Source organism: Lathamus discolor, chromosome 1, assembly GCF_037157495.1.
Source record: "Lathamus discolor isolate bLatDis1 chromosome 1, bLatDis1.hap1, whole genome shotgun sequence".
Taxonomy (NCBI): domain Eukaryota; kingdom Metazoa; phylum Chordata; class Aves; order Psittaciformes; family Psittacidae; genus Lathamus; species Lathamus discolor.
Genome location: NC_088884.1, coordinates 65,851,014 through 65,870,766, shown reverse-complemented (window position 1 = coordinate 65,870,766; position 19,753 = coordinate 65,851,014). Strand labels below are relative to the sequence as shown.

General features: G+C 48.9%; 1 protein-coding gene across 1 annotated transcript in view; it reads left to right on the top strand.

The window, feature by feature from the left end:
* LOC136006083 (hydrocephalus-inducing protein homolog) overlaps positions 1-19,753 on the top strand; it is a 107,122-nt gene that overhangs the window by 72,989 nt on the left and 14,380 nt on the right. Inside the window, exons 43-67 of the mRNA XM_065664102.1 lie at positions 414-570; positions 1,310-1,945; positions 2,450-2,659; positions 3,071-3,276; positions 3,454-3,636; positions 3,885-4,004; positions 5,354-5,513; positions 5,619-5,791; positions 6,248-6,446; positions 7,078-7,177; positions 7,480-7,579; positions 8,058-8,226; positions 8,513-8,751; positions 9,065-9,179; positions 9,783-9,987; positions 10,336-10,571; positions 11,160-11,311; positions 12,196-12,388; positions 12,973-13,081; positions 13,659-13,916; positions 14,504-14,646; positions 14,985-15,200; positions 16,374-16,534; positions 17,381-17,493; positions 19,505-19,751. Coding sequence (XP_065520174.1) covers positions 414-570; positions 1,310-1,945; positions 2,450-2,659; positions 3,071-3,276; positions 3,454-3,636; positions 3,885-4,004; positions 5,354-5,513; positions 5,619-5,791; positions 6,248-6,446; positions 7,078-7,177; positions 7,480-7,579; positions 8,058-8,226; positions 8,513-8,751; positions 9,065-9,179; positions 9,783-9,987; positions 10,336-10,571; positions 11,160-11,311; positions 12,196-12,388; positions 12,973-13,081; positions 13,659-13,916; positions 14,504-14,646; positions 14,985-15,200; positions 16,374-16,534; positions 17,381-17,493; positions 19,505-19,751 — 4,800 coding nt within the window. The remainder of the gene's footprint in view (positions 1-413; positions 571-1,309; positions 1,946-2,449; positions 2,660-3,070; positions 3,277-3,453; positions 3,637-3,884; positions 4,005-5,353; positions 5,514-5,618; positions 5,792-6,247; positions 6,447-7,077; positions 7,178-7,479; positions 7,580-8,057; positions 8,227-8,512; positions 8,752-9,064; positions 9,180-9,782; positions 9,988-10,335; positions 10,572-11,159; positions 11,312-12,195; positions 12,389-12,972; positions 13,082-13,658; positions 13,917-14,503; positions 14,647-14,984; positions 15,201-16,373; positions 16,535-17,380; positions 17,494-19,504; positions 19,752-19,753) is intronic.

The following is a 19,753-nucleotide window of genomic DNA, read 5'->3' as shown; positions in this document are numbered from 1 at the left end:
AAGTATTGGTGCAGGGATATATATATATGTATGTGTGTGTTAGTAATTTGTGAGCTGGTTTAAACTGGGAAATCAAGAGAAGGCTTCAGGCATCAGTGCAGAGAAATGGTGGATCAGTCTTCAGCAGTGTGCTGGAGGTGTCCGGGTGGACCTTACCATAGAAGTTGCCCAACTGACACTTTACGATAGCAAAGCTGAGATTTGGCTGGCCCTGGAGGTCCCCTCCCACCTTTCCTCACTTCGGATGTTCCCAGCCTCCCCAGGTTGAGGGAAGTACATGGGAATAGTCTAACAGTCCTGCTTGGCCTCAGGATCAGTGAATTAAGTGCAGGACCAGCTGGGATTGCAGTGAGCACAGATTTCTGGTGAATGGTTGGATTTCTCAAGGATGTTTTCTGTTTGCCATGTTGAAGGGAGATGGCTCAAGTGCTTGCAAAAAAGCACCGGCAGGAGCTAGAGTACTTGAAGAAAGAAGAAGAGCTGAAAAAGAAGTTTAGGCGGGGAAAGAGGGAGCTTGGAAAAGACAAAGATAATGCTTTGGGGAAGAAAAGCCATTCTGGAGTCAGGCAGGTAGGTAGTTGTGTTTATAGAGATGTGTAAAAGCCCTGTGGACCTTCCCACTGAGCTGTACCATTCCCTGAGAAGTCAGCAGCCACACACAGTGCTGGGGACAAGTACCTGGCCCTGAGCAATGTGGGGCTGTGCTGGGAAGCAACAGCCTGTGTTTCATTGTACTGCTGCTTCAGCAGGGGTGTTTTCCTATGGATTTGTTGGTAGAGTTGCTCTTCTAGGATCATGCTGCCTTTGAGTCATGGCTTCAGATAACTCCATACATTCCATGTAAAGTTTTGGGTAGTTTTAGTCCAGCATTTCTCCCCACTCCACATGTGACTTGCCGTCTCTGAGGGATGACCTGTCTGGGATGAGGTGTCTTTTCTGACATGTCTGGCAGGAGATACACCAAGCCTTAGTTCATTCATTAGGAGCCAGACTTCCAAAGAGTCAGCCAGCCACAGAGATGCTCAACATGCCGGTAACAATCCCAGAAGACCACACTGGTCTTAAGTACTCTGGGTTTGGAAGCTGTTCTGTTTCTCAGCTGGTTTGCAGGACTCCTTGTCAGGCTGACACTGGAGAGTTTGGTTTCATTTGAGCTAAACTGTACAATCTGTGTGCTGAATTGGAATTTGTAGAGCACCTAGCACGGGGCTTGGGCAAGGCTTAGGGTGCTGTTATAAAGATAATGAGTGCCCTACAGCATTTGAGTCAGTGCTTTGAAATAGTGTTTTCTCCTGCTCTTCCTGTCCAGAACATTAATGCAGCCACTGGCAACACCAATGCATCCAACAGCAACCAGTCAGACGTCACAGAGGAGCTGGACAAGAAGGGACCTATAAAGGAGCACCCAGACTCTGTTGCAGGTGACAAAGAAGATAAGAAAAAGCAGAGCAAGGTTTCCCTGACAGATGTCTGCCCGGTGGTGGCACCAGACCCAGAACAGGAGGAAACCAAAACCAAGACCCAGAGTGACAGCGAGAAGAGCTTGGCCCTGAGGTTTAAGATCTACGAGGCATCACAGAAGGATGTTACCCATATTTTGTCATCCTGGGACAGGGTTCAGGGTATCCTGCTGATCCCTTTGAACGAAGAGGAGATGCAGCAACAAACAGAACAGCGGCGCCAACATTTATCCAGCTACAGGGCTCGGAAGAGCAGAGAGAAGGAGCGTCTGAAAAGGCTGGAGAAAGAGCGCCTGGAAAATGAGCGGCTGGAAAAATTGAAGGCTCTTGAGGACTCAAAGTCATATCTGCTGGAAGGGGAAGGTGCAGAAGGGTCAGCCAGAGACCAGCATGTCGGGGTGCCCTGCTTGGACATCCAGGTGCTGCACTCTGAAGATGTGACCAGGACAATCCTGGAGAGCAGCAGGCTGCCAGCAGCAGAGCAGGTAAAGCCCTCCAAGGCTCAGATGCTGAGCCTGCCATGGCCTTGGGCCTTGGTGCATTGTGTCCCACCAAATAAGAACGGCACAGACCCTTGTCCAGGCCACTGATGATGTTCCACAATGTCTCCACAGCAGCCATGTGGCTGGGGAGGTTCTCACCATCCCTCAGATGGGTGGAAAGAGATAGTGCTCTCTGTACAAGTATTCTGTTTGTTTAGAGAGTTTCCCAGTCTGTAAATCATTACAAATGGTCCCAGGGCAATACAGCTCATGGTCATTGCTTCCTTCAGCTGAGTCACTCAAGAGAGAGGTTTCTCTCTAGGTCCCTCTTGTAGGTTGTGGCACTGCTCTGGAGCCTGCCCACCCTGCTGGGCATAAAAAAATTGTTGTAACCACAGAAATAAAAAAAAAAAAAACTCAACATTGCCAAAAACTCGGTGCCTTTAAGGAGGGAGTGCGAGGGTGAAGGTGGTGGGAGTATAAACTGAGTTTTCTCTTGTGCTTTAGATCCTGGATGACCTGGGGCTGGGTCCCTCAGGGCCTCCCATTCCCCCTACCACTTTGTACTCTGTGATCCACTACCCAGAGAAGCGGGTGGCCCCCACAGTAGGAGAAGCCCTCAAGCACTTTGTCTTCGCTGTGCCAGAAGGTGCCATTTCAGAAGAAAAGAAAACTGAAAGTCTCCTCCTGGATGTTCCTGTTGTGCCCACAGTGAAGGTGCCAGGGCAGGGGCCAGGCTGGATGGGGGGGCCATGAAGGAGGGCATATGGGATGGGAAAGGATAACTGGAAGGGCAGTGGAAATGTGATGGGGTGCCATGTCTGTAGGCATCACTTCTGCTGTCCAAAAGAAACAGCTCTGCTTGAGACATAGGATGGTTCTGTAAAATGAGAGAGAAAAAATACCACCTCAAACCCTCAACTTTCTTTGAGGAGAGGGTCCTGGGCAAGAAGAGGTGTTGTAGGCAAAACAAAGGCTGATGAGGAAGGCCAAGTTCATGAGCAGATGCAGCTGCTTATTTATTCTCTCTCCTGTTTGTTATCCAACATGCAGCTTTCTCTTCAGGAAGAGGATGTCTTGGGCAGATCTCACCTCTCTCTCCCTTTTCTCTCTCCCCTTGGTGCTAAGACCTCAGAAGAGCAGATCACCCCCACCAAGAGCCAGTCAAGGAAGGAGAAAGCCACGGGCAGCCGGGAGGCTGTGAAGGAAAGGCAGGGCTCCAGCCGGGGCAGGAAAGGTGTCCAGGGGTTGGGCACAACAGCACCTCCCCGTCCCCGCAAGGTGCGCCGAAGTGTCACGGACATAGTCCCACCCCCAGCGACCTGTGTTAGGAGGTGAGCTGTGGAGGAGGGGATCCCTCTGCTTCATGGCCATCTTGCCAAATGAAGTCCATCATCCCCAGCGCCTCAGGGATACTCTGATGGTGCCTCCATGGAATGGAGAGTCCGTGATCCTCCTCCTTGTCTTAATTGCTTGTTAGCAATATCTGAAGCCTCCTCTTTAATTGCCAGGCTGAGCAGCTGCCGGTGGATAGTGCCTGCCCATGGTGAGGTGGAACTGAAGGTCTTCTTCAGCTCCACAGAGGTTGGCCAGTTTGATCAGGTGCTACATTTTGAGATCCTGGGGACAAACCGACTGTACCAGCTGCACTGCAGGGGCACCTGCCTGTATCCCACCATCAGCCAGGACCCACGGTAAGGATGGTCCGTGGGAGCCTACCACACTGATTCCCCCTTAACTCAGAGCCAGGATTCCCCCATGTACCCCAGTGACCTTCTGACTTGCGCAGAGCATGCTGCTTGAACCATCTAGCATCTTTTCTCATGCTTGGAACTGGGAACCAGTATTGGTACCTCAGCCACCAGTAAGGTTTAAGGCTTTCTGACCATGATTTCTATTTAGAGCATCTCATAGTTCCTCATTTGACATTTTCTCTGTACAGGGTGGTGTTCCCTCACCAGAGGAAGAGCAAGGCAGATGATGACATCATCTTCAAGCAGTATGTCATGGACACTGGTGTATTCCACTTTGGACCACTGCGGTGTGGGAAGTCAAGAGAGTGGTATGTGCTCCCTGCACCCTGTGAACATCCTGATGTACTGCTGTGCAAAGTGAGATGTTGGGATGGGATCTCCAGGGCCTTGTGCTCTCATGATCATGCTTAAGACATGTTGTCCCAGTGGCACAGTTCAGGGCAGGCCCAGGCAGAGACCCAGGAAATAGATTCATGGGGTTGAAGGACCACAGGTTTGTGAGCATTTGGCAGGCACATTGGTCTTAGAGGAGCTGGGGAGAGGTAGAGCAGAGACCCAGGAAATAGATACATGGGGTTGAAGTACCACAGGTTTGTGAGCGTTTGACAGGCACATTGGTCTTAGAGGAGCTGGGGAGAGGTAGAGCTGATCTTCCTACCTGGTGGGTGCCTTCGTGTCCCCCCTCCACATCTCAGCTTTATCACCTATGAAATTAACTTTATGGTGCTTTTTTCGAATGCTTTGAGTTCTACAGATACACCGAATGAGCAATTATTCTGCTGATGGTTTTGTAAGCCATTCCTTAGTCTGTAATATTAGTAAGACCTTACGATTTGACCTGCCAATATGGGGGAGAGGAGGGCGTGCAGCAGGCTACAGAGGAATAAAACTAGGAATTATATTTTCCTGATCCTCACTGCTGGATAAAGTCTGCCTAAAAATGTTGGCCATTGTAGCATGTAACTTTTGTTTTAATATTAGAAATTAAGCTCTTGTCTTCATGGGAGCTCTGCAGAGCTGGTGGTATTTTGCCAACCTGAGGAAATTAAAACAGTTTAAAAAAAGAAAATGGGATCTTTAGCCAGGCTGACGAATGCTTTTGGGTTTCTGTTCATGTTCTTAGCCCTTTAACTCCAGATTCTGTTTCACACCTGAGAGGAGGGACGTTGTTGAATTTAGCATTCCTCTTGGGAATTAATCCTTTCTATTTCCTTCCCTCAGGCTTTGAGCTAACCCATTAAATACAAGGCAGTTTCATGACTTGTTTGAAAGAGATAATCTGAACTATTTTTAAAACCTTTTTCAAAAGCGTTTTTTTATAACCTGTAGGGAAGGAAATCTAACAAAGAAGGGGGAAGAACCCATGTGCCTGGTGTACTTTTATTTTTGTCTTTGAATTGATATTTTGTAAAATGCTCTCTAAGTGGCCTACACATCATCAGGCTTCTGGGATGGAGGCACCAAGTATAGGGCAGACATCAAAGTAGCACAAGAACGAAGACATAGACTGTGCAACATGCCCTTGGACGTGATCCTTAGCCAGCTTGTTAGACTATGGTCTTCCAGTGAGGCCTCCTGCTGCCAGGACACGGTGCTTTCCTCAGTGTGTTTCAAGGGCAGTGGTCTCCTCAACAGCCTTTTCCCCTCTTGTGGACAGGTACAAGGCATTGCCCCATCCTAGCAACTGTGAGAAGATCACCATCCTCAACATCACTGCCTTGGAAGCAGAGGTGCATTTCTGCTTTGAGCACGATCTCAAAGCAGACACATTCCTTTTAGACCCTCCCAGCATGAAGCTGAAACCAAACGAGAAGCAGGTAGGAGATGGGTAGGTAGGACAGGCACAGGTAGAAGTGCCCAGGACCTGTTCCTCCTGCTCACCAAATGCTCTTCTGTGTTTCTTTTTGTGGGGATGGAACCAGGAGCTGAGCATTTGGGCATACCCCACTTCAGCTGGCCTCGTGGAAGACAATCTCATCTGCTCCATTAATGGTAACCCAGAGCCGGTGGTGTTCCACCTGTGCTGCCAAGGGGTGCAGGTGGAGCTGGCGGTCAGCCCCAGGCAGTTGCATTTCGACAGGCTGCTGCTGCACAGGTCGGTCATCCCACCCCACAGGCTCTGCTGGGGACACGAGCTGTTAGCCAGCTCCCTTCCAGCTTCCTTTGCTGGCTCTGTGGCCAGTCAGATGGGAGGCTGGCTTCTTCCAGCAGATCCAGTCTCTTGTTCACTATTCCTTGCTGGCTTGGATATCTCATGACTTCCACAAGCTCTGTAGCCTCTAGCAGTGCTGTGCAATGGGCATCCTGATGCGTTTGTATCTTGGCTGCTGGTTCATTGAGCAGTTCAGTTGCTCCTCCTTATTTCTCTTATGTTGGATACACTTTCAGCACCCAGGTCTCCCCAAGGACCTCGCCTCTGAGACTTGTGGCAAAGGGAAAATGTTTAACTATGGTTTTGTATGTGGGTATGAGGCTGCTCCAAGCTGCATTCAGTTGCAAGGCTGGCATGCCAGTCAAGCAGCCAGTGCTGAGTATTGTCTGGTCTCTGCAGGAGGGACAGCAAGACCCTGGTCCTGCAAAACCGCACCCCACTGCCTGTGGCCTGGCGACTCAGTGGGCTGGAGAACCTCGGCAAGGACTTCTCTGTGTCTCAAGCTGAGGGCATTGTTGGTCCCTGCATGGAGTTTGGTGTGCATCTGTATTTTAAGCCTATGAAGGCTCTCAGCATTAAGAAGATGATCCGACTAGAGGTGAGGGGGACTGTGGCCTCCCTGCCAAACCAGGGTGGAGTGGTCAGCTCTGTGGTCTTAGGGATGGCGACTGTGCTTGAAGGGTACCCTGCAGAGAGAGCAAAATGATGAGCCTTCATGAGATAGATTTCTTTCTACCTGCACTGCTGGGTAACCAGGCCCTAGTTGTCCAGACTTTGGCATGCTCCCTGAATTCTTGGAGTCTGTCTGGGGTTCTTAACATAGAGCAGCAAACTTTCACCTTGGAATGTTGCTCTGTATGGTTTAGAAGCTACATTTTGGTGAGGATGCTGAGTGATTGAAGAGGAGAGGGTTGGTTGGATCAATACCGCCTGCTCTGGGACAACTTATACTTCTCATGGTTGTTTTTACATGCCTGCCGTGGTGCTTTAGCAGCAGGATTTCCTGACGTAGGAGAGCAGAGTTGGGCTGATAGTGTTTGTTACTGCAGCCAAATCCCACTGGGCCAGCCCATGAGATGAACAGGTTAGGAAAACCTGGGAGTCCACAAACACTTGGCAAGCAGGGGAGGCCACAGTGGAAGCAGCTGGCAGAGACAAGGACTCATATGTTGTCTACTAAAAGAATTGAGGAGAATGGCTTAAGCAGTATTTGTTTCTTGCTGTCTTAGGTTTCAGACACAGAAAACGACCTGGGGGTTGCTCACACTGAAAATATCCAAGTCTTTGCAGAGGCCTATGATGTTGCTCTGAACATCAGCATTTCTAAAGGTCAGTGGATGTCCCCAAAGTACTCCTGTTGCATTGCCTTGTGTTGGCACATAGGCAAGCTAAGCACTTGGTGTGTAGGATGAGATAGCATACAAGTGTGGCACAGATCTGTAAAGCACAAATCCTGCAAGCTGCTTGGAGTAAAACACTGCCAAGGCACAGACAGCCTTGACTCTCTCACCTCTGAGCTTCAAAGTGTGCAGCTTCATGTGCAGATTGATATGTCTCCTATCACTTGGTATACTCTGCAGCAGATCACAAATATTTCTCATTTCTTACCTCACTCTGTGGGTTTTCTGCAGGTACAGATGGCAGTGTGGATTTTGGAATCCTTAAAGTCTTGGAGGATGCAAAGGAAGTGCTGACTCTGAGGAATAAAGGGAAGTACAAGATTGCGTACAGGTGGGTCCAGCTGCCTGCTTTGTGAATGCATGGTGCCACCATCTGCCTTCTCCTCTTGCACACTGCTGGAGCCTGTTCCTATGTTTGGCTATGTCATAGTCTGAGTAAATACAAAAGCTGGGCTCTCTGATCTCAAATATTTTAGTAGAGAATCTAGCCAAACACAATTCACAGCTCAGCACGAACCAGAAGGAGAGACCCCAAAATATAAGCCACTCATTGCTGAGGTTCGTTGCCTTCTGTTATGGGTCAGCTCATCTCTCTTAATGAGACTCTTTAAAGGAGGGAATGAAAAAATGCAGTGTCAGGGTTAGCTTGCAACACTCATGATTGCATTCTGTGTCAAGATGTGGGAATCCTCAAGCAGAGCTGGACTCTTTCCGCTTGATTTTTTTATAGTGATATGCAATGTCCTTGCTGCGCTGGTGGCCCCTGGACTTTCAACTGCAGTGGTTTTGTTCCTTCTCTTTCTCCCCAGTTTCAAGCTGGAAACCACACATACCAGCATACCTGACTTGGCATCCCACTTCACTGTCCAGCCACAGAGGGGCGTGTTGGCTAGCTCTGAGCGCTCTGTGCAGGTCCAGCTGCTCTTCCACCCTAAGACGGAACTTAGCATTGAGAACAAACCCATCCTGCAGTGCCAGGTGAGCTGCCTGGGCCAGGCAGTGGTAGCACACAGCTACAGGTGGTAGCTGGGGAGTGGGAGCAGGACGTGTTTCTGGAAGGAGTGCTTTAGCTGGGGAATCCTCTCATATTTATATGACAAGATCTTTCAGAAACTATTTGTGATGCTTTCTAAGCAGAGCTGAAAATCTGGCTCTGGAGGAGGCACTTAAATAGGGACAGTGAGCTGATGGGGACCTGGGATCAGGGGACAGAGGTAGAGGCTGGCCTTTTTGCTGTAATTACCAAGCTATTCTCTGGTTGCAGGTGATTGATCCCCACATCTGTGAAGAAGGTGAGACCATCGCCATCATCCCAGTGACGGTGTCAGCAAAAGCTGTGTTCAGCAAGTATAGCATTCACCCTGCCTCACTCATCAGCTTCGGTGCCATAGTGAGTGGTACCAGGAAAACGTGCAGCTTCATGCTGGAAAACAAAGGCATCCTTGACTTTAAATTCTTCATCTACCAAGAAGACCAGGCTGCACCTCTGTTGCCAAAGAAAAGGTGAGAGGAGACCTGCACCATCCTTCCTGCCTGACGAGGCACCATGGCATGGCTAGGGTGTGACAGGGTGTAACACCTGGGTTACTGTCCTTTAGCATTACAGGCTTGTAAACAGGGAGCAGAAAAATGCTTCAGTATACCCATGTGTAGGATGAAGCTGGTGGTACAGCTGACCTATCCATAAGCTTCAGCACTATGTGCTGCAGGCAGCCCTCTGGGAGCAGCCAGGAGCCTGAACGCTTTCCTCCATGGCAGCCTCTGAGAAAGGCAGGGGGAGCTATGCATGATGGATGTTTCTGTTTTCTCCTCTTAGTGCACATCAAGGGAAATCTGCTCACTCCCAAGAGAGTGAAAATGGAAAGCCAGTGGTTCTGTCAGGCAAGCCAAGCAAGCGCTTGTTGCAAAAGGACCCAAACCCTGTCCCACAGGTGAGTTATCCCTTCTCCCCAGCACATGCTGCTGCAGGCAGGGGGCTCTTCACCACGGGATGGGGCATGGTCCACGGGATGGAGGGTCGTCATCTCCCACCCACAAGCAGAGGCAGGAGCTGCTCAGTCCTACTGACAGTCCCATGCTTGGCTCAGACCTGGAAGTTGCAGGGCAAAAGAGGGGAACAGGTCCTGTGTTTGGTAGCTGCTAGCAAAATAAGTTTATGAATACCACAGATGCAGAATGTTCCTGTTTGAACTCCCAGTCCACAGATATCAGATGAGCTTTGTTTTTCTTCTTCCCATCATTCTTCCCATTTCCCATAATTTCTCACAGTTTTCTGCTCTCCTGTTTTACCCCAAGAGGCTGAAGGATCCCTGCTGCCACCTGCACCCTTTACACCCAGACTCCTTTCTCCTCACTCAGGACAAGCCTGCAGCTCCTCCTGGCTTGTTCGTTTCATCCTCGGGCTGCCTTTAAGCCATGGAGTCATCCTTCCCTGCCCTGGGGCTGGGGGCTTGGGCCTGCCTGGAGGCAAAGGGGTGGCATGCTCCTTTCTGGGGATGCTCAAGGTAAGGCTGTTGATTTGCCTCTTTCTTCAGGCTCGTCTCACCATGGGCATGTTCACAGTGTACCCAGGCTTTGGCACCGTCCCTCCTGGGGGCCAGCAGATGATCACGGTGGAGTGCTGTGCAGAGCCACTGGGGACATGCAAGGAGCTCCTGTCCATCGATGTCAGCGACAGAGACCCCAGAGATAATCCTTTTGGCATCCCGTATACCCTGTTTGCTGAGTCCTGCCTTCCAGGTACACCCTGTCCACTGGTGCTGATCAGCACTTAAACTTACTGCTTGAATAGAGAGGCACCCTGACCTTGAAGTCCCATCTTAAAATCCTCAGAAGTTCCAGTCTTTTTCAAGTGCACCAGTGAGGAGAGGCTGGGAGGGATGCATGGAAGGATAAAATGAAATCAATACCCTTTAAGACTGAGGGTGACTGAGCTTTATCCTCACAGCCAGCTCTCCCACCCAAGGTTGGGTTTTGCGGTGACCTGGGCAGAAGGGGCTCATTAAGCCTTCTGAGAGGCCAACAGGGTCCAGATAAATTCAGGAGGATGGCTTCTCCATCCTCAGCACTCCCCTGATCTGCTTGCAGCATTTGTGGTTGATGACATAGAGTCCATCTTTGAGGAACATCGAATCTGCAGCAACAACAACCTCTGCCACATCCTACGGACAGTGCAAGACAAGGGCATCTTCATCACAGATGAGAACAAGTTTATCTTCACTGATGTTCTGATTGGGCACCAGGCCACAGCTCGCTTCAAGATCTGCAATGTGGGCAAAGTCCCCTGTAACGTCGTCCTATCCGTCAGACCTGTCTCCAGTAAGGTAAGGACAAGAGGCCAAGGTGACTGTTGCTATTTAAAGGCTGTGTGATAGCCTGCCTCATTCTCCAAATTCATTGCTTCCTCTTGCTCAGACTAGTTCAGCATTGTGCAGGTCGGACTACAGGGGAGTGCAGCAATGCTGGGGTGATGGGTTGAATTCAGTGTCTCTCAAGCAAGGTTTTGGCTCACCCCTCTGGGTCTTTGGTAGGAGACCTGAACCCTTCTGAACATCTCCTGGAAGCATGCTCAGATGGGGTCTTTTACTGGACTGTGCCTGGGCTCAAAGCAGACCATTTCCTCGGGCTCCCTGTTTTTTTTCTTCTCATTAAAGGTCAATTCTAGACTATTTTCAGGGTTTTCCATGCAGTCCCTACCTCCCATGTGTGCTGGGTTGACTGCCCAGAGCACAAAACAAGCTTTTGCAGTTCTGGCCCTTATGGCAGCTCCCCATGCAAGGTCATCACCACTCTGGGAGGAAGGAGGGAAGAATACATGCTGTGTAGGGCTGTTCCCAGTGATGCATATATGAATAACACTGCATCATATTGAAGAATGTTTCCTCCTAACCCCATTCTGTGGTGTTCCCAAGCTTAACAGCCGTGTTAGTGACGTTTTCAAGGTGGATCCTGTTCGAATGTGTATTCCCAGCTGCTCCCATGCCTTTGCTACGGTGGCATTCACTCCCCAGTCAATGGAGACCTACCAGTGCACTTTTGAGGCTTCCCTTGATGTCCGGGCAAGGTAACTCACCCTGTTGGGAGAACCTTTCTGACAGCTGCCTCTCCTATGTGAGGACATAGAGCTCTTGTTAATCCAGTAACTACTAGATATAGCAGAGCAGAAAAATGAGGGTGATAGTTTAGCCAATAGGAGTGATTATGAAGACAGTGCAACATGAAGTAGCTAACTGGAAGTGACTGAATTGGAAAAAAACCCGAGATGTGCAACAGCTGAGCTGGGGCTTTCCAAAAACAAGGGATTAGATTAAGATTAGATGCCAGAAAGTCAGCATGTATTATTTCTTCCCTGTTTATAGTAAAATGATATGATCTATGTAGTTAAGTGGGGTATATTAAGTTATTTTATGTTAAAGGAGCTTTTGGACCCCTTATAAGAGCAGAGGCCAGTTTCTCTGTCCCAGGACCTATGTACCGGGACCCTGATGTGCTCTTCCCAGACCTTTGGTCACTGAAGTGGGACAAGATAAGTCAGCTTTCTGCCCTAATGAGCAATTTTTTAGTGTCCTTGGAAATAATCTGTAGTGATGGTGTTATTTGTTTATTTTCCCCTTCTTATTTTCATGCTCTGCATGCGCTTGTTTGCGTATGTCTCCTATCACCACAACCAGTGCATTTGCCACATCTCATCTGTTTGCTTCTTAATTTGTCTGTTGTACTACATGAGTGAAATTATTATGCGTTATGCTGGAAGGCTCTGGCTCTTCAGCCATTCCTCTTGTGAATGGCCCTGATCAGATGGGGAGGAGAAGGGTGAGTGCGAATTGTGTCATGGGGAAAAGAAGCACCAGCCAAGGCAAACACAGTGGGTGGCCTTCCTTCATTGCTTGCCCAGTGGGAAAAGGGTTAGTGCCCGCTGTGGTGATTCTACCTCTGCCTCTTCTGCAGCCGTACAGGAATGAAAGCACAAAGCCTGATCTTTGATATCATTGGAGATGGGAATTTGCCTCGGGTGACGGTCCTGTGCCCAGTCCTTCACAATAAGAGAGGGAACCCTCTGTTGCTTTTCAAGAAGTTGTTGCTGGGTGATTCAGAAAAACTCCCTCTAGTCCTTCATAACAGTGGCATCATGCCTGTCCAGGTGAGTGCCTGCCATGGGGCTGCTCTGCTCCAGGGAACAAGTGCTTGTTCCATGAAGGAAAGGTCCCAGAAAACATGGTACGTGTGGAAGTAGGTCTTGGGAATTCTTTTTAAGCAACTGACAGATGTCTGTTTCCAGGAAGAGTTTCAGAAATGCGATATTCTCATCAGCCTGTCCTTTTCAATTAAACACAACAGCAGAAAGTTGGTGGGGTACTTTTCCCCCATCTCTCTTATCATGTTTTGGTTCTCATGTGGGCACATGTGACGTCCTAGTTACATTAGATTGTATTTGATCCTTTTTTACTACAACTTAATTAATCTCAGTTGTAGTTTAATTAAATTCTGCTCATTACTTTTAGTACTTTCTGTCCTTTTTGGTTGTATTTTAATTACATCCCAGTGCCTCTGAACACTTTTTTTTCCCCTTTCTATCTGATTTTACTTTAACTTTGTACTAAGAGCTGTGTGTGAAGGGAGAGGCTGCTGGGCTCCCCATGCTAGACCAGCAGCAGTACAGTGTTAATCCACATGCCATCCTGTATCCACACCAGTGTGGTCGTACTCTCTGTTCCCTTTCCTCAGCTGATGATTGACCTGTTGGATGAAGGGGGAGCTTTCTTCTTGAAAGCCAGACCCACGACACACTGTATCTACCAAGCTGCGGACATGAAGGAGGACACACCTGAAGAAGGTAAATTCATAACCATGAAGTGTGGTCATCCACACAGGGAAAATGTGTGCCCTACTCTTCGCTTGTCCAAACAACAGCCAGATGTTAGAGATAGTTTCTTTCCTGGGGTGCTCTGTACCCCTAGTTTTTCATGTGGACTCTTTTCAGGGTTTCCTCCTATCAGGTTTTAGGAAGTTTTTCTGGTGGATTGAGCTGTGGGGGACTATCACTAAGTCAATGCACCGAGGTCTTTGCTGTGTGTGGGAATTTAACAGGAAGATAACAGTCTGAATGGAGGCAGCCCTTGAGCCCACAGCCAACCAAGAAAAGCCAAAAACGCTCTTTGACTCAGCTTTATGTATGGCAGAAGCTGGCTGGATGCAGTTTGAGTGAGAGTTTGATGTTAGCCTGAGATTAAGACACTTAAGCATGGTGGTGTTATAGTCTTGTGAACATAGCAGAAGAACATTGTGAACACTGTGGAAGAGCTTGCAGTTAGAGGCAGCTGAGTTTCAACCTCTTACTCCTGTTTATACCCCATGAAGCTAGTTCCCCTGTATAGCTTTACCATTTGTCTCTGATTTCCATTGTCATGTAGACAGGAAGCCTCACACCGCTGCCCTGGTCCTGCATCAAGGGGAATCGGCAGAGTTTGATGTGCTTTTCAAACCCACCCTGGCACAACGTGTGAAAGGGAAGATCTACCTGTCAGTGGTGGACAACCCATATGAAGAGACCAGCATTCAGCTGTTAGGTGAAGGCTACGAGGATGACTTCACGCTGGATAACATCCATGGACTAGTGTCAGACAAGGAGGAGAACACTGAGGGCAATCTGGAGGAAGACATAATTGAGGGTAAGAGAGGAGAGGCTCCCAAGATGAAGCAAGGAACAGGAAAATACACATTTGCTTACCCTGTGATAGCTCAGGTCTGGTCCAGGGACCATTCCTTTGGGAACAGCTTCTGTTGCCTTTTGTAGCCTGCAGAGCAGCCACACATAAGAACACGGGGAAGATCCTCTGTCAATGGAGAATTTTGCAGGCTAGCAGGGAAGGGTCAGAGATGCCAGCATTCAGCTCTTATCTCTGAAAGGAGGTCTGTTAGCCCATAGTCAGTTATTGAGATGAAGACCATGTCTGGTAATTTGTGCCCTCTGTGTAACCAGACCTGTGCTGTTGCCCACTGGACCAGGTAGCCTGTGAGAATGCCAGCTGCATGCACAGACACAGTGCATACTGTACAGCTGTCTCTCTGCACAGCACAGCCACGGTTTTAGGGATGTGTTGGGGCATGTTCCTGAAAGTGGCAGGATGGAGAACTGCATCTCGTAGCAGGAGGAAGGCTTGGAGCAAGGAAGAGTGGGACATACATATGTCTGTGCATGTGAGGGGTCAGATGGACCTCACTGCATGCTGAGACCTATTGTTCTTATTCTTAGCAGCTGCCAGAGTGGAACACATCCAGTTTGGGGACTGTCACATCGGGACACCCTACACCGTGACCTTCACAATCAGCAACCGCAGCAAGGTGGAGGTGCTGCGGTTTGAGTGGCTTGTAGACCCCACATTCCAGTTCTCCCCCCAGGTGAGCTAGGACAGCTCTGCCTTTCCCTGTTGCTCAAGCCCTACCCAGTGGTTTCCTGGGAGCTAGCAGGGAGTCACCATAGACTGGTAAAAGGAAGTTCCAGTGCCATGTAGGAGATACAATCCCTGGCTTTACTGGGGCAGAGCCATCAGCCCTGCAGTAAAGACTGTGTTACAGGATGCGGCATCTTTTGTTTGTACTTTCCTCCGTCAAACTCAGACAAAGACACAGTAAGATGCAGGTTCCTGGCACAGCTGCTCACCAGATCAATCCCTTTGCTGTCAGTCCTGCCCTTGCCAATGATTCCAGTTTGGTCTTGGCTCTCTGGTTCTCCATAGGTGGGACACCTCCATGCTGGCTGTGCTAAGGACATCACAGTGACCCTGAAATCAGATGTCGCGGTTGCCTTCAAAATGCACCCTGTGAAGTGTAAGGTTGTGAGGATCGCCTTCCAGCTGCCAACAGAGGAGGTGATGGACTGGGATGACCACCTGCACACCATTGAGTGGATGGATGCCAGCAGGGACTCAGCAGCCACGTGGCCTGTGAGAAAGGTAAGAAACACAATAGCAAAAGCTACTGAGCTTCTACAAAAAGAACTGCCAATCGCAGCAGACTGACATCTCTGCTGGCTAAGCAGCTTCTGCTTCCTCCTTTATTTAATCCATCCCATGTGGTTAAACAGCAGTGCATTTTAGAGGAGAGGTGGATGCACAGTGGCCCGACATGCTTACACAAGACAGGGAAGTCTTTTGGAAAGAGATGTTTAACTACATGTAAACTATCAGTCTCTGCCAAAGGCTGAAGTGTTGCAGCCTGTGATTAATGGGAGGTCACACTTTCTGATTTTATTGCATTTTATGGTGTTAAAATGTCTTATCTGATTCAGTGCCTTTTCACCAAGGAGTTAAATTCACTGTGCTCTGTCTCTTGGAGAGCAACATTAGTGCTCTTCTGTGTATGCTGGGTAACCCACCAGCATGTTGTGTGTATGCTCTGAGCTCTGTCTACACTGACACCAGAGATTTTGGTTGTGGTCTCTGTATCATGTGGGATATCTCATTATGGAGCAGCCCAGGCACTGTAGGACAGTCATGCAGGAGTCTGGGTGTCATCTCCAGAAACTCTTGCTTCTACTATCATTATTGTCAAATGCACTTACCCAGTGATGGTTCTTCCCTGGTTTCTGAAGCACTGTAAAAGCTGTAAACCAGACTTCTTCCTCATCAGAGCTTCAGCAGTCAGAGACCTTCCTAAGGAATTCATTCCCATCCCAAAAATACCTGTTGCCAGCCCCCACCACTGTGACTGTTGCCCAACATGACATCTGGAAGGCACTTTCTCATAAGACAAGAAGGAAAAGGTGCTTTCTAGGTTTGTTCAGTCTTGGAGGTCTCCATCCACAGAGCTCCTGCAGGGAAACTAATTTAGAGGCCTTCTGGGATTTATAGGGGCCAGGAAAAACGTCAGACACCCTACAGGGATAAAACACAGGGACTGATACCCGGTCATAGTCCCCATGGGCATACACAGTCATGGTGGTGATTGCTTTGATCAATAGGTAGAAACAAATAGGCAACAGAAGGGTCAAATTTTGTCATCTTTCAGGCAAAATAAATGGGAATGGTCCTTTCTACCCCCTATATGTGATTTTAAAGCCAAAAGACTCCCTGCTCAGCCTGGCTTTCTGGGTTTTGCTTAATGATTTTTCCCTTTCCTCTATGGAGGTGATCAAGACAACCCCAGAACCAGCTCACACTGTCCTGGAGAAGAGCAGCCGTGAGGTGGAGCTTCACCTCAGTGCTGTTGTTGACTATGCCGAGTTCCAGCTGGATGTGGACATGATTCAGTTCAAGGAGACCTTGCTCTTCCAGACAAGGACAGTCACGTGAGTGCTGGAGGCCAGGCAGAGACCTGCAAGTGGGAGCTGCCTTTCCCAGAGCTGTCCCAACATCTGCTTCCCCAAAGCTGTGCTGTGCTCTCTGGTGGCCTCTGCTTTTCCTTCTACTCATGGTCCTGCGCCAACAAAAGTTACAGTGACATATTTATTGCTCAGCCACTTCTTCTAATTCTTCTAAAACCTCTTCTAAGAGGCTGACCGGCCTTGGAGGCGGGTGCTGGTGCCTGATGGTTCTTGAGGTTTCAGTTTCTACGTATCCTAGGGTCCTGGAGATCTCCCACATGTGGATCTGAGTCCCTTCCTAGAACTTTTTGTGTAGTCTCACTTCTGTTCTTCCCTTTAAACAAGTCATTTATTGTTTCATCCTTTCTGGGTCCTGGCTAAGTGCTGAGGCTCACATATCTGCATACAAAGCCAAGCAGGAGATGGTTGACACCATGCTGCCAAGACATGCCAGGAGAGGTTCTGCTGAAAACAAGCATGGTCCTGCTTTCTTTGCATGTTGGCTGTCCTCATCTGCTTAAGGATGAGTTTGCAGTCAAAATAATGTTAAACTGAGATATAAAGACCAGAATAAGACGCTTGAATTAACCTCCTGGGCACCATGTCTGCCTTTTCCTCTTTCACATCCAAACTTTGAAGTACCTTGTCTTGGGGCAGTCCAGTGCAGCAATCTAGATGAAACAGAGATGCTTGAGGAAGAAGATGCTACTCAGCATAAAGAAAGGGGTACCGGGAGTCCATCATAAAGCATTATTTTTCTACTTGCTTTGTACTTATTGGATGTTTTCTTTTTATTTCTTTTTATTTATTTATTCTCTTGCTGAAAAGCAGTTTCCAGCTGTCTAATACAGGGAATGTGGCCCTGGAATACACCTGGATGGCAACTGTGGAGGATGAAAGGGCAGTGAACCATACCGGGGAGCTGCTCCTGCCCAATCTGAATGGTAAGGCACTGGCTTTGGGTGGGAGCTGGGCATGCCCAGGGTGTTTCAGTTGGTAGCTGAAGGCTTGGGGAGAAGACTGTGTCACTTCACCCCAAAACATGAGTTGCTTTTTCATCCCTGTCCAGCCATCTGATTTCATCAGCATCTCCCCAGCTGCAGCTGGAGACTTTCTCCTTGTCCCCCTCTCTGGCTTTCATACCCTCATGTGCTTGCTGTGACACAGTGGTCAGCATGGAGCTGAGCCTGGGTCAAGATTGGCAACAGGGACATGAGGGCAGCTCTTTGGGAAATCTCTGAGACTGGGAAAACTGATGGTGTAACAGTAAGTTAGCTGATCTGTATCACTGTCTGTGTGTGATCCCCCAGTCCAAAGCAAATGCAATGTCACTGTCTAAAACTGACCCTCCTAACTCAGGCACAGAACTGTTCCTGTCAGCAGAGACCCTGCTCCCAGCATGTTGGAGCTCAGTGGTGGTGCTGTGACTCATTAAACCATAGCAATGTGCTTGTGTTTGAGTGCTTGTTTTCCTTGGGTGGCTGCAAGGAAACAGGGCTGTGTGTCCAAAAGGTCTCATCATAGAATCATAGAATAGTTAGGGTTGGAAAGGACCTTAAGATCATCTAGTTCAACACCCCTGCCATGGGCAGGGACACCTCACACTAAACCATGTCATCCAAGGCTTTGTCCAGCCCTGCCTTGAACACTGCCAGGGATGGAGCATCCACAACTTCCTTGGGCAGCCCATTCCAGTGCCTCACCACCCTAACAGTAAAGAATTTCTTCCTTATATCCAATCTAAACTTCCCCTGTTTAAGTTTTAACCTGTTACCCCTTGTCCTATCACTACAGTCCCTAATGAATAGTCCATCCCTGGCATCCCTATAGGCCCCCTTCAGATACTGGAAGGCTGCTATGAGGTCTCCACGCAGCCTTCTCTTCTGCAGGCTGAACAGCCCCAACTTCCTCAGCCTGTCTTCATACAGGAGGTGCTCCAGTCCCTGATCATCCTCATGGCCCTCCTCTGGACTTGTTCCAACAGTTCCATGTCCTTTTTATGTTGAGGACACCACAACTGCATACCAGATACAGAATACAGGAGAGCAGTCAGCCCTCTTGTTTCCTAGCATGGACAGCTTTCTGATGGTCAGGATGGGAGACCTCAGCCAAAGTTCTTGGTGCTCTGAATATGCTTATCTCCCTCCCCTGGGGTCCAGGTGTTGACTCCCCCCAGCACAGGGTGCCCTCATGCTGGAGCTGGTCTGCTGGACTGCGTCATTAGCTGTCTGGTTGTTAGTTATGAAAGCCTGAGAAAGACAAAAGAAGGAAAGGGTATGAAGGACAGCAGCATTTTCTCCAAGGCCTTTTCTCCACCATACACAACAAACAAAGCTCAGTTCTGCAGGACTCAACACTGTCCTTAATGCTAAGCATTGAAGCTGGCTGGGCTGGGATGTGAAACAGCACCCAGAAATTCTCACAGATGCTGCAACACAGGTATCTCTGTTAGATCCTGGACATGGTTTGGGAATGAATGCTGGCCAGAAGTGGTCCTGCAGAAGATGTTTGCATCTAGCTCCCCAATCCAGCATGAAGTGGAGCAGCAGGCTTCTGTCCTGGGCCGTTTTGATTTGCTAACATAGACATAGCCTTCTTGTCCACCATGAGTGTCTACAGAACGATGTTCAATGGTGTGTTTTGATTCAAGAAGTTCTCTGGGTCTCTGCAGGGCCATTTCACTGTATTTGCTTCCCCCCACCCTGTTCTCCCACCTGTTCTTCCACCTCTCCCCAGGACTTTCTGGGATTATGATTTAGCGAGCAGTATCACAGAAGGAAAGCACAAACTGGCCACTCTGCCTGTTCTTCAGTGGGAGCCCTCCTGCTGAAAGCACTTGGCCAGAGACACTCCAAATGCATCCCAGCTCTGTTCTGTCCACTGCAACAGGAGGCAGAGTTGCTGAGAACAAAGGATTTTCTTCTTGAGAGATGTTGTGCTTCTTCCTTACCGCAGGGGATTCCCTCTCCTCCACTTGTGGTACCTCTGGGAAGCTCCATCCCAGCTGTTCTTCGAGTCAGCTGGACCATGAACTGAAGCACGTCTCTCCCTCCCTGAACTCATCTCTGAATGCCATCAGTGGCAAGTCACCATTCTCTGTCGAGCCCCGCAGTGGCACCATCCCTGTTCGCCAGAAGCAGCTCTTCCAGATGAAGTTCTCTCCAGTGTACGTGGGGGACTTTGAGAGCCATATGCTCTGCAGGT